Raw genomic sequence first — 17520 nt, 5'->3', positions numbered from 1 at the left:
CCGTGAGAACTTTATTATTTTCTGCGATAAAAAATAGCCTATGTATTAATCCAGGGTATAATCTATTTCGATTATAAATTTCAGCAAAATCCGTCCAGTAGTTTTTGCGTGAAAGAGTTACAAATACACACTCACACAAACACACTTACAAACTTTCACCTTTATAATAATTATTACTAGCTTATTCCCGCGGCTTCGTCCGCGTGGACTACACAAATTTCTAACTCCTCTTTTACCCCCTTAGAGGTTGAATTTTCAAAAACCCTTTCTTAGCGTATGCCTACATCATAATAGCAGTAGTGGGGTCTTCTGACGCCGCGCTTTCCGGTGCGAGGACGCCATTCTAGACATTAGACCCCAATGTGAAATGTCTATTAATTTTCCGAACTAATGTGCCCTGCCCATCGCCACTTCAGCTTCACAAACTTAGCTATGTCGGTTACTCTGATTCTGCTACGGATTTCCTCATTTCTGATTTCATTACGTAGAAGAATTCCAAGCATCGCCCGCTGAGTGGCTCTGAGGCCTATAGAGATGTGCTTATAGTTTAGGTTTAGGTTTATATGTATTTGTGCCATACTTACTGTACTCAATAATACCCACGGCACCTACCCCACTGGAGTAGTCTCCTAGAATTACCGTTAAGGTATCAAACAGTTCTAACTACTTAATCAATTCCCAAAATATATCGCGGCGTCACCTACTCAATGCCGGCCCATGGCCCAGTCAGGTAAAAATGGACCTCTTATAAAAACAAGGTAAAGTACAGAGAGTTGTTATATTACTAGAGCAGCAATTTTCCGCAAAATAGACTTAACTGGATAGCACAAGTTTACCAGGCTTGCTTTTTATTATTTAGCAAATTGGCGTTCATCATCATTATTAATCAAAGTTAAATAATCAAGTAATATTTTAATTGCCTAAAACGCACACAATATCAGCACTGAAAATTTAGCGCTGCTTGCCCAAGGATTGAACCTCGAACTCTCTGAATAAAAGGTATAAATCCAATACTCTTAATATCGTCACGGTAATTAATAACAAGTGTAAAAAAGTTATCCAGCCTAAAGCGATTACGTGGTCAGGGCCGTAAGTTGACAATATCAGTCAGTCAGTTCATCCTTTTATATATTTTGTATAATATATGTAACTTGTATATAGTTTGTATTTTGTATGCTGTATGTAACTTGGTCCCATGGCTTTACAAATCTCGTGGGAAATTTTTGATTTTCTGAGATAAAATGCCTATGCTCAGCTAGCATCAAGCTAAGCAATCTCATTAGGTATTGAATTTTGAAGGCGGATAGGCCGTGAAAATACAACATATTATATACAGATAAACATGTTTTAGAATTTATAATATTACTTAGTATGGATTATGGATATTTCCAACTTCCAAGCTTACGTCTTCATAATCATCATTAGCATTTTGCTTTGTAAGGGTTTTTTTTCGCCTGATGTACCGATAAGATTTGCTGCTCCAGAATCTTACTCAGTGGAAGAATAGAGGTACGCTTTATCGGGTCTCGCATTTTAAACAGTAATTTCCTGTAGGTAGAGACACCTCTACTCTGTGTCGGTGGCAAATAGTTTTGAGTGTGCTTATTGTCCTTATCTCGAAATGGACATATTTTACAGATCAAAAAAGTATTCTGTGGCAACGATCTCGTCAATATATGTACATATAATGAGGATTAAATATGTTAGATATATACCTATGTACTATTGCTTACTAAGTAAAACCTTCCTGATAGTTACATATTTTCGAGATAATCGTGGACATACAATAATATGTATTATATTTACGGGTCAATGGGTCAAATACATAACCTCATTTTTTGAAGTTAAAAATGGAACGCACAGCGTACTCCTAGTCCTAAGACGTCTTAAAGGACGAGAGGAAGTTAAGTGGGTTAGCTTCTAAACTTAAGACAACTACCCACCTAGTTAGGGAACTCCGTGAAACGCCTGCCTACGCTCAAGACTCAAGACTCACCTAACTCCTAAGCTCACTTAAACCTGTGTGACGTTTATTAGCGCAGCGAGAAACTACCTGCGGTATGTCATTAACAACTTTAGAGCGCCGGCAGCTGTGACTTACTACTACTTTCAAAGATGCGGTGTAAGTATGTATTGTGATTTGTGGTGAAGGCAGTGAAGGCGTTGCGTTGGACACATGTCTTTTTCAGGAAAAAGCATGATTCTTGTAGTTCACAGTTCACGACAGTTAGGGAACTTCTAACAAAACGTTGAAGCTTCGACGTCACTGGCAGGCGTCCAATGTTAGTACATTTGACCACGCATTTGACGCAGGTAGCCCTAAAGTAGCCCCATTTTTCTACTTGGACGATCTAACCTATGGACTTGTAACGCGCCTAATATTACGAATAAAAATTTCTGTCACTTTTGGTGCGGGACGAGGAAACACTACATAGACAACTTGACACACTCACTCAACAAAGTTTTGTGTCATTATTAACACACACATATCTAAATCTTCAACACTACTACATTTTACGCACACTAATAAGTTATATACATCAACATACAAAGACATTACGAGTGTAAGACAGTCAAATTGATTTGCGATGCTACCGTATCGATATTTTAAAATATATCGATAGTTTTTCAGAAACAAAAGTAGAAGTAAGAATTTATTACTCGTATTTAATTACTTAAAACCAGTGTTTGGTCAGCGTAGCGTATTCTTGCATACATTCACCTCACTTAATAGGTAATTATCCCATTTATTATATATTTATTTAAAAAATATGCACATACTTTTTTACTTATTTTATATCATTTTTAATCTTTTGTATTTTTTTATATAACGAAATTTTCATTTAAAATTTCGATAGTGAAAATGTGCTTATTAATGACTTATATTATTATATAATACAAAATAAACCTGACCGCGCAAAAACCTACCAAACATAATTAGTAGGTATATCAATCAATAAAATGTTTTTTTCTTTCCAATCAATCATTTATTTATTGCACATTGGGTTTACATGGTAATTCCAATATGGTGTACTCTTTGTCCAAAAAAATTAAATGTAAGTTATTAAATATTACACGTATTGCCCTTACAAATTAGCAATGCAAAAATTTTCTCAATACCTGCCGCTTTTACCCCACAGCAAAATTCCATAAGACAGATATGATACTATGAAAATGGGGCTAATTCCTTTGTACACAATCTCTAAACTAAACTAAAATGGCACGTCTAAATCTATTGCTATCCCTTTCATAATGTTGCTTGCGGAAAAGGATAGCACTAGATTTAGACCTGTTAATTTAGTTTAGTTTAGAGATTGTGTACAAGAGAATCGGCCCCATTAAATTAGTAAACACACACGGTGGCCTCTTCTATTTTTAACACGTCATTATTTACCATTAGGTTAATGTTATGTATATTCTTGGCGATTCTCTCTGTAAAAATATCGAAATCTGTAAAAATAAAACGATTATGATAAATTATTACCTAATCCTCATCCTTGAGAAAGGTACACCTTTTAGCTACAAATTACCCAGTTCAGAGACACCCTACCCCGTTTCTCGCCTATCACTAAAATTGCGTTGCTTTAATATTTTTTTAAATGTATTAAGTACGTGAAATCACAGAAATCGACCAGTTTTATTACAAGTATAGGTAGCGAAAAAAGAAAATGTTTTCATCGATATCGATAATCGAACCGCAATCACTATCACATGATTCTTAAAAATCGAACCTTATGTCCTATGCAATTGAATCTAATACTGAAAATTTTTGTAAAAATAACACTATAGTCTCGTGGGGAGTGCGGTATACTATAGACGGAGAGCCAGGGCCCAAAATACTGTTTGAATTTACTAAGGCTAATTTTTTTATAGTTCATTAGAATGGTTGCGTACACAAACATACTGCGGTCAGTCAAGTGAACCTGAGAACAGTGACTCAGGTGCGCTATCAAAGGTGTCGTACCTGCGAGGTAATAAAATGAATTTACTAAGGCTGAAAATTGTTATATAACTTGTATATTGCATATAAATAAAAGTTGTAATGGTTAGTCAGCAGAATATGGGGACAGAGCTGGTCAGTATGCGCAAAAAATTAGCCTTAGTAAATTCAAACAGTTTTTGGGCGCTGGCTCTCCGTCTTTAGTATACCGCACTTCCCACGAGACTAGTGTTATTTTTACTACTACGTAATTTCATGCTGTTCACGCGTATTCAAATTTTAACCTAATTTGTATATAACGAGGGTTGCAATTGTTTAGAAAAAACAAAATATAGTCTCGTGAGAAGTGTGACTCGTTTCTACCGAATTATTACGTACTCAATTACTGAATCGGTAAAGTTCTCGATTGTTATTTTATTATAATAATTTATGTAATTTAATTTATAGAAAGCGTTTATTACACCAAAAATACTTACTTATGAAATGAAATTCCATCTTTTTGTAAATTTGATGTGTTTGATTTGTTCTTGCACTCACTAACGGCACAAACAGGCATTTTTCACCCAGCGTGTAAGACGTCGTCACACATCGAAAACGATTCTGACAATGACAAAATCGATTCCGCAAACAGTGTTTATAAACGCAGTGGATTAAAAATCCATTACTATTGACAGAGGGGAATAATCATGCGAGGCCAATGATATTAGAAGAAAATAGGTAGATACGTTATACGCGGACCGCAAGTGGCACGTTAAAACTAAGCTAATTAGCAAACCTGAGCTCAGTCGCCCGCTGGCGTCGCGCTATCGATGACGTCGTTGATAGTAATGTGTATTTTGTTTTCGTCTCCCAAAACAACCGAAAATGCCGTCGTGTGTGATGAGATTCTGCACAAACTACACAAGCAAGGTTTCCAAAAGTCAAGGAATCACATTTCATTCGTAAGTAAAACTATTTCTTTTATATAATTCGTATTTTTCACTTATTTAACAATAACAAACTCGTGCACGTTCGTGTAAAATGCAACTCATTGCAATTTGTACCTTATGTCACATGCCATAAGTACGTATCAAGTTATCGTTGTACGTATTTTAAAGTTTCCGATCAAAGAATATAAAATAAACAGATAGGTCTCTTCTGAGTATTGACAATTCAAATAGTGTGCATATTTCCTGTTTTAGGGAAGGATAAATTAACTATGGTCTAACATCTTTTTACGGTCCACTGCTGGGTCTCTTCATACAATGAGGGAATTTTGGCTATGGGTATGTAGATTGTGTAATAGTAAATATTTTCAAAAATAAAAAATATTTTCATTTCACATTTTATTCCTTTACCTACCTTCCCGCGGCTTCGTCCGCGTAAAATTTAGTAATTTTATTTCGACTTCTTTTCCATGTATGGGAGCCCCCTTTATTTAATTTAATTTAATTTTTATTATTTTTATTATAGCGGCAATAGAAATACATTCTGTGAAAATTTCAACTGTCTACCTATTACGGCTTACGAGATACAGCCCGCTGACAGATGGACGTACAGACAGCGGAGGCTTAGTAATAGGGTCCCGTTGGCACCCCTTGGGCACGGAACCCTAAAAACGAGCGGAACCGCGGGAAAAAGCTAGTTCGTAATATATTAAATACCACAGTATAAGGTTTTTATTTTACTATACAACTACAGTGTAGGCATAAATCGGCATTAGCCGAAAAGACTTTACTGTTTTTTTTTTCTTTGGAGTTTCTAGTTTACCGTCTCGTCCCGTCTCTTTTACGCTCGCATTATTAGGCATATATCCGTCCTTCTTCCACTCTTCTGTGCAGGACGAGGTAGTGCAAAATATAACCGTCTCTTTTTCGTGCGCAACTGAAGCTGATGTTATTAGTTCACCGTCCTTTACTCTCTGTTGTGTGAGGTTAAAATACTATCTATGCGATTATGTGTGTTGAGTCTTTCGGCGCTGACGCAGCGTGCCATTAATAAACATCGAATTTGATATAAGTAACCTATCTACCTCATTTTCTTCTAATATCATTGTGCGAGGCGCGTCCTTAGGTTAGATCGTCCAAGTTTTTCTACGATTTTACGTCATTTCTATGTCACCAAAGCCTAATATTTGACATACCTAATAAGTATTATTCCGGTACCCTATAGGTTTTCTTGACAGAGACAACATACAGACAGACGGACAGACGGACAAACAGACAGACAGATAACGAAGTGATCCTATAAGGATTAATTCTTTCCTTTTGAAGTACGGAATCCTAAAAACTGCACTTTATATCTTACATTCTTTCAGCTTTTATAAAATAGGTAACGAAGGTCTAGCCCTCACCGGTTCTTAGTCCATAATAAATGAAGATTTCAGAATTTTACCCTTGGCTGTCATTTTGATTGAGGAAAAACGAAAATGTTGTTAAAACACAACAATATTTTGTGAGTGATATGCTTACCAAAAGTCGTTATTAAAATACCAGTATTTTTGAATGGGGAGCGTACATGATGACCAATTTGACTATAAAAATTACAAACGTATGCGTGAGCGAGACAGAGGCCGCGTCAACGCATAGCCTCTCAATGTAACGTACCCCGGCATTTACCGACGCGCGTCGACCTCTATCGCGCGTGACAGCAGATGAATTGAATTTCGCGAGTGCTTATCAGTGAAAATAAGTGAAGTTGGAAACTCTAAAATGGGTGGACTCAAAGTGTTGTTGTTAGTGATGTTCGCAAGCTTCGTTGTGGCTGACAGGAAGCCGACCATGGCCGAAAAGCTGAGGGAGGATGCGGACCTTTCGCAGGTATAAAAACAAAGTTTTGAATAACTTTTAACCGGCAAACTAAAATACTTACTTACTCACGTATATTTAAGGTTCTTTATATAGGTAGGTAGTATAGGATGCGAAAAAATAATAGTACCTACCTCTTATTATGTAAGGTTCTATCGATAAGATATTTTATCGAGGCAGTATTGCCAAGCGCTTTTCTAGCCTAGGGAGTCTACTTTAGGACACCGGGAGTCAAGAACTTGTTAATCAAGTTTCTGTTAAGCACAACAAAGATACATACAGCTATAGTTAATTTCTAAGTTTTTAAGGGGCTGAGTTCAAAACGTGACGTTTGGTAGGTACCTATCTCCTTTAAAAATATTTTTATCAGTAATTTTTTGAAAAGTTTAGAAAGTGTTTAGTGGTTCCATTTTTAGGGTTCCGTACCTCAAAATGAAAAAGGAACCCTTATAGGATCACTTCGTTGTCTGTCTGTCTGTCTGCCTACCTGTCGTGTCTGGCAAGAAAACTAGAGAGGACGAAGTCGCGGGCATCAGCTAGTACCTACTTAATAAAAATTTCACAGTGGCCGTTATGAACATTTAAAAAAATGTGTCTAATAAGATTTAATAAAGCTATTAGGCTTTACGATTACGATTTATGAGAACAAAACGACAAAGTCGGTAGAGCTACCTATGACTCACACTGCGTTGAACGAATCGAGCATTCCAATGAGCTAACTAGGTATGAAGACTTCAAGACCCACCGATCTTCATACAGTAGGTACGCGGCAGAAAATAATGTACATCGACCTTTAGAAGGAGATAGCGGATTTGTAGAGCATTGTCTCTGTCGTTGAGACCGACAAAACGTCATATAGACAGAGCCAACGCTCTACAAAGCGCGCGTACTGTAGTTAGCTTTGACTGAAGTAGCAATTAGATAATAATATTTACACCCACTAACATACTGTACTGAAAAGAGCATCTTAAACATTAAACCTATAGACTGATTTTAAGTCTATCAAAATCTAATGTAGGTAGGTACTAACTATAGTACGAGACAGGTCGACATGGCAATCGGGGTGGGGACGCCCCGCACACCCGCACAGCGCCCGCGCTAACCCGGTGCGGGTTAGCGCCGGAATCGTACTTTTGACTTAAATTTGACACATAAAGTTAAAAAAGCGTGTGAGGAGTTAAATTTTACACGTTATAGCTACTATAGTTTCCCAATTTTGATATGGACTGATGAACCGACAGTTATGGATGGCTCACAACACAACCCACCTAAGTCAATAATAGAATATGGATCCGTATTCATTACTTACTTAATATCATAATTAAAAAGTCTGAAGTGGCAATGGGCAGGGCACATAGTTCGTACAACCGATAGACGTTGGGGTCCCAAGGTGCTAGAATGGCGACCTCGCACCGGAAGACGCAGCGTTGGAAGACCCCCCACAAGGTGGACGGACGACATCAGACGAGTTGCAGGGAGCCGCTGGATCCAGGCGGCGCAAGACCGTGGCGTGTGGAAGTCCCTACAAGAGACGTGGACGTCTATTGGTTGATGGTGATGATGATGATGATGATAATAATTAAAAATAGCCATAATTATCAAAGTAAAGTAAGTAATACGTCCTACCAGTTCGTACGTACATCTCACGTCTCGGCCGCTTCATTATTCTGTCATCTATCTAAATGAAAATCGAAAATCTCTTTGAAAGCCTGCGGTTTGAAACTTTTGCGGATGTTGACAAGCTTTGAACGCCAATATCTTGATTACACGACAAAAGCAGACCAACTTTGACTCAAAGATTGCACAATGAACGCAAACTTTCAATATAGGTATCCGTATTACTTAAATGATTTAATTACTAGCTGATGACTTCGTCTGCGTGGAATTCGGTTTTGTAAAAATCCCATGTGAACTCTTTGATTTTCTGTGATAAAAAGTAGCATATATATGTCACTCTCCAGGTATCTATACCCATGCAAAAAATCACGTCAATTCGTTGCACCGTTGCGACGCGATTAAAGGGCAAACCAACACTCCAACAAACAAACTCACTTTCGCATTTATAATAAGGGATGAAGATTATAAGCTGATGCCCATGACTTCGACCGCGTGGATTAAGGTTTTTTAAAATCCTGTAGTAACTCTTTGAATTTCCAAGGTAAGTATTAGGCCTATGTGACTTTCCGTCCTTTCAACTATCTCTATGCCAAAAATCAATCAAGATTTAGGTTTTTAAGAATCCTGTGGGAACTCTTTGATTTTCCGGGATAAAAAGTAACCTATGTCAGTCTCCAGGCCTGGGATTTTCTCCTTTGTGGTTTATTAACGTTCAAAATTAAAATTCACTGCCTTTAGCTTTGGTGTCATGAGGGCAGTGGCCAAAAGTAATGAATAATCTAAAATGATATTTAGGTAAGTAGGTATTTACTGAATCTGTTTTTACATCAATACGACCTAAACATGTAGATATAAAGAAATACTACTTGAGTACCTACTTAAACTTAAAAAAATATACACGATACTAGCTGATGCCCGCGACTTCGTACGCGTGGATTAAGATTTTTAAATATCCCGTGGGAACTCTTTGATTTCCCGGGATAAAAGTAGCCTATGTCACTCTCCAGGTCTTTAACCTATACCCATGCAAAAAAGCACGGCGATCCGTTGCTCTGTTGCGACGTGATTGAAGGACAAACCAACAAACCAATAAACCAAAAAACAAACACACTTTCATATTTATGAAATGGGTACTAATTAAAGGATCCTTAAATGTGAATATCAGGGGATTTACTGGAAAAACTTACCAGGTTCTTCAGGTCATGGTAGGTTATTAAAGGACCTTTTAGTTAGGGATTTAACAGAAAAAAAGGAATAATTATGATTCATGGCACCTTCAACGTGTTATCGCTAAGTTTTTTATAAATATGGGCACTTGATCATCAATAATTTAGAAAAGTTCGTACTCTAAAGCAATTGAACAGTAAATCAATTCCAGAATTGCATTTACACCACTTCTATAAAAGTGTAAAAACTTCACCAGTGATAGCGTGTGTGTAACATAATTGGACAAGGAAGTAGGTATACATGGATGCTCTTTTTTCCCTGGAAGGCTATATAGTCTAGGCGTCTTAACTGCTAATTGGTCACATAAAGCTAATAGAACTAAGGAAGAACTTCTATGAAAGTAAATTAAGTAACTAGAAGTAACATCTGGAGCCCAATTAGAACTTTCTGAAACGTTTGCTGATTTAATAATAATGACTTCAAAGACTCTAATAGAATCTTCTAAACATATAATAAAAGGAAAAGGTGACTGACTGACTGACTCACTGATCTATCGTATATGACGTAGGTATCCGCTAAGAAAGGATTTTGAAAATCCAACCCCTGAGGGGGTGAAATAGGGGTTTGAAATTTGTATAGTCCACGCGAACGAAGTCGCGGGCATAAGCTAGTCGTACATATTATATAGTACTTAAAAAAGTTTTCAAATTTTGTAAGACTTTTGAAGGCAGTAAATGGACATTCATTACATTAACTTCTTAGAATTTGAAGATGCACTGACAAAAGTTCCAAAAGGTACCCTTGAAAATACCTGTACAGAAATGGCATTTCTTTACTTTCTGAAAGGAGTTTCCTTAGTGAGGATCAGAAGAGCTGACTCAATTCAATTGAGAGTTATTTACAAAATGTGGTTTTCAATTTCATGGCTCTATATTTTGTTTTCTTTTTTATAGAAAAAACCGCCCAAGTACGAGTCAGGCTCACGCAACGAGGGTTCCGTACTACAGTCGTATTTTATCGACATTTTGCACGATAAATCAAAAACTATTATGTCTAAAAATAAATCAAAATCTGTTTTAGAATGTACAGGTAAAGCCCTTTCATATGATACCCCACTTGATATCTATAGCAATCTTACTTTGAAAGTGTAATAGCAGGTATAATATGTTCATGAACACATTTCAATTTTTTTTTGGTGATGTAACCACAAATTCATGATTTTCAGATTTCCCCCTTTATGTTTTCTATAAGACCTACCTGTATCTACCTGCCAAATTTCATTATTATAGGTCAACGGAAAGTATCCTATAGGTTTCTTGAGAGACAGGACAGACAGACAGACAAACAACGAAGTGATCCTAAGGTTCCTTTTTTCTTTTGAGGTACGGAACTAAAAATGAAGGTGGACATTCGCGGTAAAATAAAATACATCGATAACGCTTTGTTACACTCTCGCTTCTTAATTGAGCAGAAGACGTCTCAAACGGTTACATCCGCTTGACTCTGCTACCTTCTACTCTGTATTAATGGACCTACAAAGTCTTATTAGTTATTGTCTTATGTTGCTCGCAGCAGCTGCAGGATATTATCTACGATCATTTTTAGGGTTCCGTAGTAAACAAGGAACCCTTATAGTTTCGCCATGTCCGTCCGTCTGTCTGTCCATCCGTTCGTCCGTCCTCGGTTAATCTCAGAGACTATTAGTGCTAGAAATCTGTAATTTGGCATAGGTATAAATATTAATCACGCGGACAAAGTGTTGAAATAAGATTGTAATAGGTCTTTTAAAAATAAGGTGGGTGTGGGAACATCATTTTTCGAATTGTAGATCCGTTTGTAAAATATGATGTTTTAAAGTGCCCGGTTTTTTAAATTAAATTGATTTGGTGAATTGTACTCATAAACATGGTTATTTCTCTGCTAGTCGATTGCGAAAAAGTCTCTCAAAATGAATGCACAAGTCACAGAAGTAGCTCTCGTGTTACTGCCTACTGGCTTCCTCCAAGAAGCAATTATCGTGGACAACGGGCCCCTTGTCAATTAGCGGTCAGTTTAATTTTATTCGAGCTTCCTTTGCAGAGGTTAAGATTTATAGTGGATATAGTATTACAGTACTTAATTCGCTATTTGGAACCTGTGTTTCAAATATAGATGTTACATATAGACAGTTAAGTATTATATTATGCCTAGTAGTAAAGCCTAGATCGATAATAAGTTGAAACAATGTGCTCTAATCTAACATCATGATGTTATTAAAATGTAATTAAGTGTACCTAGATCACGAATGAACAAAATCTCGAATTGAACAATGCATTAAAGTTTAAATGAACAGAGCTTTATTTAAATTGGATTCGATTTTTGTAATGCAAATTACGTTATACCTATCGGGGATTATTTAGTGCGCGATGAAAATCTTGTTCGAATATCTTTATGCTGCAGCATTTTACATGGCCCCGATGCAACTTGTCATCAAAGGCTTTTATGGTGAATTTTATAATAACCCTTTACAGAATAATCACGAGATTATTCCATTTTTGTTTTTAATATAATATAAGCCGGCTTTAGTTGCATCTCTATCCGAGTGCGCTTAATGAAGTGCTTAATGAAGCTTAATGAATGTGTGCTTATTAATATGAAATAAAGATAAAGATCTGGAGAATGACATAGCCTACTTTTTATCCCGGAAAATCAAAGAGTTCCCACGGGATTATTACAAAACCTAATTCCACGCGGACGAAGTCGCGGGCATCAGCTAGTTTAACAATATTTTTGAGTCCTTGACGATGAAGTGTTTTTCCTGTTCAAAAAAGTTCCGAAAAATTATTTTTCTTAAACAAACTTTTAAAGGGTGTAAGAAAAATTGCTGTCAAATTTCTTATACTTTCCTACATGATATTAAACCAAGTTTCTAATAGCTAGAGCTGCAGCTGCTCTGTAGGTTGATAAATTAACCTTAACCTAAGCCCATTAAAAGAATACAGTACTTAGTGTAATTTTACTAGCGGAAGTGGTACTTAATACTGTGTTCCAAGACAGTGAATTCCGGTTCCACTCCACCCACACAACATGTCATTGTTTCAAGGCACTTCAAGGTCACTGATTTTTAGGATAGCTTAGTTGAGCGTTTGCCATTCACCTGTAGACAGAAAGTAAGCACTATCTAACGACTCTCCTGTATACTATATCCACGGAAATAATTTAGTATAGCGCTCTCTATGTTACGTAATCCTTTACTAATGACAGAGACAATTTCAGCGGGCGCTAACCATTTTGAGTCACCAACCAATCCAAGCCCCGTAGAAAGGTTTTTCAAAAATTTCGGGATCAATTTTTTTTTACATCCCTTTACATCCATTTCCTGGAAAGGGATGTAAAATACTTTTAAAATTACTACTTTAGCTAACTATCTTTGTATCGAATTGGTACAACCGTTGAGCCGTGAAAAAGCAACACCTTCATATTCATAACCAACCAGTGGTAGTTGCTGTTGACGATTCAAAAATACTTGTAAAAGTTTAATTGTTTTTTCAAAATATAATATTATAACAGGTATTCAAGTATCAATCTATATTATAAGAGCGATTACGCACTGCACTTCCGTCATCAGAGTTCTATCCGTCATCCGTGAGAATACCAGAGATTACCTACGGCATAATATGTCATAAGCTACCATACAAAACATAAAGGAACGTATTTTCTCGGTCTCGGATCGAATGAGTGCGCGCCGTAAGTAATAGAATATTGCTTATTCTAAATTCAAATATTGCCTACAATGGATACGTGGCGCGATATATTGACGCAACTTCCTGTGTTCCTGGAAGTGGTAAGTAACAATTGTGGAGGAATTCGATATAGCCTGGATGTGGGCGTGCGGTGTGGCACATCTCATTCAGTTTAGTATTCAGCCCCCGTCAAGCTATCGTTTGACACGAACTATTACGTAAAGAATTCCAGATATAGTCCGTACAAAATGACTTCACGCGCCATTTTAACTATATGGGTCAACTGACATGTCAAAAGTACGGTTCCAGCTTTAAAATAAGGACTAAAATCGTACTTTTGACATGAAACTTGACAAATAAAGTTAAAATGGCGCTTGAGGAGCCATTTTTACACATTATACCTACTTACTATGATCTAAAATATTTAAATAGGTACCTATAGTAATGCGAAAACAAATTAATTGATCTTACTAAAAAAAAAATGCTTGTAGGTACATATCTACTTAAGTTCGAAAGAAGATGTAGACATTTATTTTGACAAAGTAGGTACTTTAAACTTAGACACGGATTTTAAAAGAACCTACCTAATCTGCATTTTCTGTTTTTCGTTTTCATCTCATATTGTAGAGCTTCTGGTAGAATTCTCCTAAAGGGATAAGTAAAGTAATTGTCGTTGTACATAACCGTTTAGTGTTTATGTTTTAGTATGGTTTTAGTTTTTAAGTTTCTGGTACAAATAAATAAAATAAATGATAAGGTTAGCCGTTAGATACTAAATTTGTATATTATGCAATTTTTTTACTTGGTTTGATTATATAAGTACCTACTGTCTTTAAAAAAAAAAAATTGGATAACATGATAATGAAAAGCCTTGTTTAAGAAATTCATCATTCACCTTTACATTATAATATATCTGCTATTACGGAGGGACTCTATTGTAAAGGAACGCCTGTTACCATAATAGTAATTAAATTTTAGCCCTTCAGCAGTATGCCAGCTCCGTATGGCTGGCCTTTAAGTTTAAATTAACTTCGAGATATACCCATGAAGAGTATAATTTGGGGTTTGTTGAGGGCCGTATAATATATGTATATTGACGGAACAACCTTAATTATCATTACGTACTCTGAAGATGATATTATGGCCTTGTTGCATAATGTAGGTCTACAGCGTTCGTAAATAGTTACTATACGATAGAGGTAGTGGGTATTTCATTATTTGTCTGTAGAACTGTAGAAGTACCTATATAGACTGCAGAACGAACGGTAGCATAGAATACATAAAATACAAATTATAGTCCGTAAAAAATGACTCCTCACGCGCCATTTTACCTTTTTGTGTCAAATTTCATGTCAAAAGTACGATTTTAGTCCTTATTTTAAAGGTAAACCGTACCTTTGACATGACAATTGACCCATAGAGTTAAAATGGCGCGTGAGGAGTAATTTTTTTACGCATTATACATACCTATTGCGGGTATAAGCTAGTTGTACAGTACGCGGCAGAAAATAATGTACATATCGACCTTTAGAAAGAGATAGCGGTTTTGTAGAGCATTGTCTCTATCGTTCAGAGTCAGACCGACAAAACTGCACTTAGTATGAATGACAGAGACAACGCTCCACAAAGCCGAAATCTCATTCTAAAGGTCAATTATTAGTACATTTTTTTCTGCCACATACTGCACATAAATTAAGGGATGTACAAGGGTTTAGCACTGCGCCATGTTACCACTTAGTAATAATGCGACGCGACGTTGCAATTTTTGATGGCCCTCACATTTGAAGGGTGAAAAGTATAAGAGCGAGTCATTTCAATAGCGGAGGAGTCGTATTGTGTTTCCCTACTTGTAGAGTGCAGGCGCTGCACCTATAGGTATATTATCATATGCTATTTACCTACGTGTTGTGTATTATAATGACAGTCATATCGGGGGAAAATTATGAGGTGCTGCATATTTGAATGTCGCTACTGTGATCTAAATATATAAAAGGAAAAGGTGAGTGACTGGTCTATCAACGCATAGCTCAATCTACTGGACGGATCGGGCTGACATTTGGCATGCAGGTAGCTGTTATAACGTAGACATCCGCTGAGAAAGGATTTTTGAAAATTCAACCTACAAGTGGGTCAAATAGGGGTTTAAAATAAGTGTAGTCCAGGCGGATGAAGTCGCAAGCATAAGCTAGTTATGTAATAATACTCAACAAGTAATGTAGCACATTAGAAGTTTGGATTTGGATTTGAATTTTTCGGGACCCTTAAATGCATCATTGCATCATCCTACATCCATACCTACTTACTAATTTTGTAAGTGTAAAAGTGTGTTTTTGCGTTGAAGTGACAGATAGACAGACAACTAAGAGATCCTATAAGAGTTCCTTTTTTCCTTTTGAGGTACGGAACTCTAAAAATGAATTGGCCGTGGTAAAGCCACTTCTTAGTATTAATATCGGTAGTAGGTACTTCCTAAGACGCTATTATTTTGCGATTTGATTATGCAAATTGGTTTCATGGCATATCGGGTAGCTTAAGCTTTATTGCAAGCTATTCGTGGCGGTACCGCTAGTCCATTATTTTGATTGAATTTCCCTGAACATTATCGTTTACCAAGACGTTTACTAGACAAAATATAAAATATAGATAATGAACAGATAGTGCGAATGATTGGACAGAAGCCGCCCTGGGAGTCTATTTTTTAACTCCGATACAAGTTAGCCCTTGACTGCGATCTCACCTGGTAAGTGACGATGCAGTCTAAGATGGAAGTGGGCTAACATGGAAGGAATATGGGGTTTTCATGAAAACACAAATGATTTCTACGCGGCATTGTAATACCGGAACGCTAAATCGCTTAGCGGCACGGCTTTGCCGGTTGGCTGGAAACTAGCCACGGCTGAAACCTCCTACCAGACCAGACCAGACTAGTGGCAGATTAGAAATTAGGAATTCCCAAATTACCCCTGCCGGAAATCGAACCCGGGACCTCCCACTTATAATACAGCTCTCACCACTACGCCAGGGAGTGTAAAACCGTGAAGTGTAAAAATTCCGTCGAAGGAACTATACTATGTCAGCACTGGACATTCATCGGTTCATACAATGACGTCACTGGGGATTTTACATACCTACTTACAGTAGGTATGGATTTGACTGTGCTAATAAAAAAAAACATAATTGGTAATATAACAATGAAGAGAATAATAGAAAAATATAATATGGTACAATTCAAAGATATTTTATTAGCCATACCAACGATACACAGATCATAACGGACCAAAGAGAAATGTAACTACGCAAAGCTCCTGATTTAGCACAATGTAAGAAATATACCCAAACTGCGCCACCCCTGAGAGAATAATGGTAACATCAAAGGAACAATACAGTCTCAATAATCTTGTAAAGTAAGGCATTCTTAACTCATCTTGGTCTGCAGGGGTCTGCAAAGATTCACATAATGTATATTGGGAATAACGTAGGTACTTTCTTTTCATGAAAGTTTTTTCGAGATAGGTCTTGCTTCTGGAATAGCAAAAGGTTTTTCACAAATACGACGAATTAGTGATTTTTTATTTTGTTCGTTTAGGTAGATATTCATCGTTTTCACGGATCTGTCTCGAGGTTAATTCTTTATCGGACTAGGTACAGTTCTTAAAATAAAACTACTTATTATTATAAAATAGATAACATGAGTGTCTTCGCAATTAGTTTAGTAGTTAAAGAGATTAATTCCTACAAACAAACTTACAAACTTTACCTCTTTATAATATGAGTAAGTATAAGTATAAATAAACAGAAAATTATTACTTATTTTATAAAAGTACAGAAGAAGAGATTTTCAAACAGAAAAACGTAATATGATAATTTAGTGAAACAGCCATTGTGACAAACGTGGCAAGAGCTTATAAAAAGTCAACCCTCGAAATCTTGTTATGTGAAGCATGTATTAATTGGACGGAGAGCTTTCCATCTCGGGACGTGACTTGTGCATGTCTCTTCTTTATACAGATCCTACTTTATCGCAACATCCCTAGTTGCCTTATTCTTATACATCTATCACTGTGAAGCTAGTGCAAAAATATCAAATATAGGCAAATATGGTTTATGCAGAATTAAAATATTTGGTGACTAGCTTATGCTCGAGACTTCATCCACGTGGACTAAACCCCTATTTTACCCCCTTAGGGGTTGCATTTTCAAAAATTATTTTTCAGCGGATTTCTACGTCATAATAGCTATCTGCATAGTGCATACCAAATTTCAGCCCGATACGTCCAGTGGTTTGAGC

The 17520-nt window shown here is 36.6% G+C and overlaps 2 protein-coding genes across 3 annotated transcripts in view; one reads left to right on the top strand and one right to left on the bottom strand.

Moving 5' to 3' along the window:
* Nucleotides 1-4814: 4814 nt before the first annotated feature.
* Nucleotides 4815-17520, bottom strand: part of LOC138403095 (uncharacterized) — an 85495-nt gene continuing 72789 nt past the window's right edge. Inside the window, exon 2 of the mRNA XM_069502241.1 lies at nt 4815-5962. Coding sequence (XP_069358342.1) covers nt 5948-5962 — 15 coding nt within the window. The 3' untranslated portion in view covers nt 4815-5947. The remainder of the gene's footprint in view (nt 5963-17520) is intronic.
* The window catches only part of Fas1 (fasciclin 1), a 111579-nt gene continuing 100591 nt past the window's right edge, over nt 6533-17520 (top strand). For both annotated transcript variants that reach the window (XM_034973725.2, XM_034973723.2), the window contains exon 1: nt 6533-6738. In XM_034973725.2, the coding sequence (XP_034829616.1) occupies nt 6631-6738 (108 nt within the window). In that variant the 5' untranslated portion in view covers nt 6533-6630. The remainder of the gene's footprint in view (nt 6739-17520) is intronic.

Source organism: Maniola hyperantus, chromosome 12 (assembly GCF_902806685.2).
Source record: "Maniola hyperantus chromosome 12, iAphHyp1.2, whole genome shotgun sequence".
NCBI classification, from domain to species: domain Eukaryota; kingdom Metazoa; phylum Arthropoda; class Insecta; order Lepidoptera; family Nymphalidae; genus Maniola; species Maniola hyperantus.
Note: the sequence above shows the minus strand (reverse complement) of the source record. Positions and strands in the feature narration are given on the sequence as shown.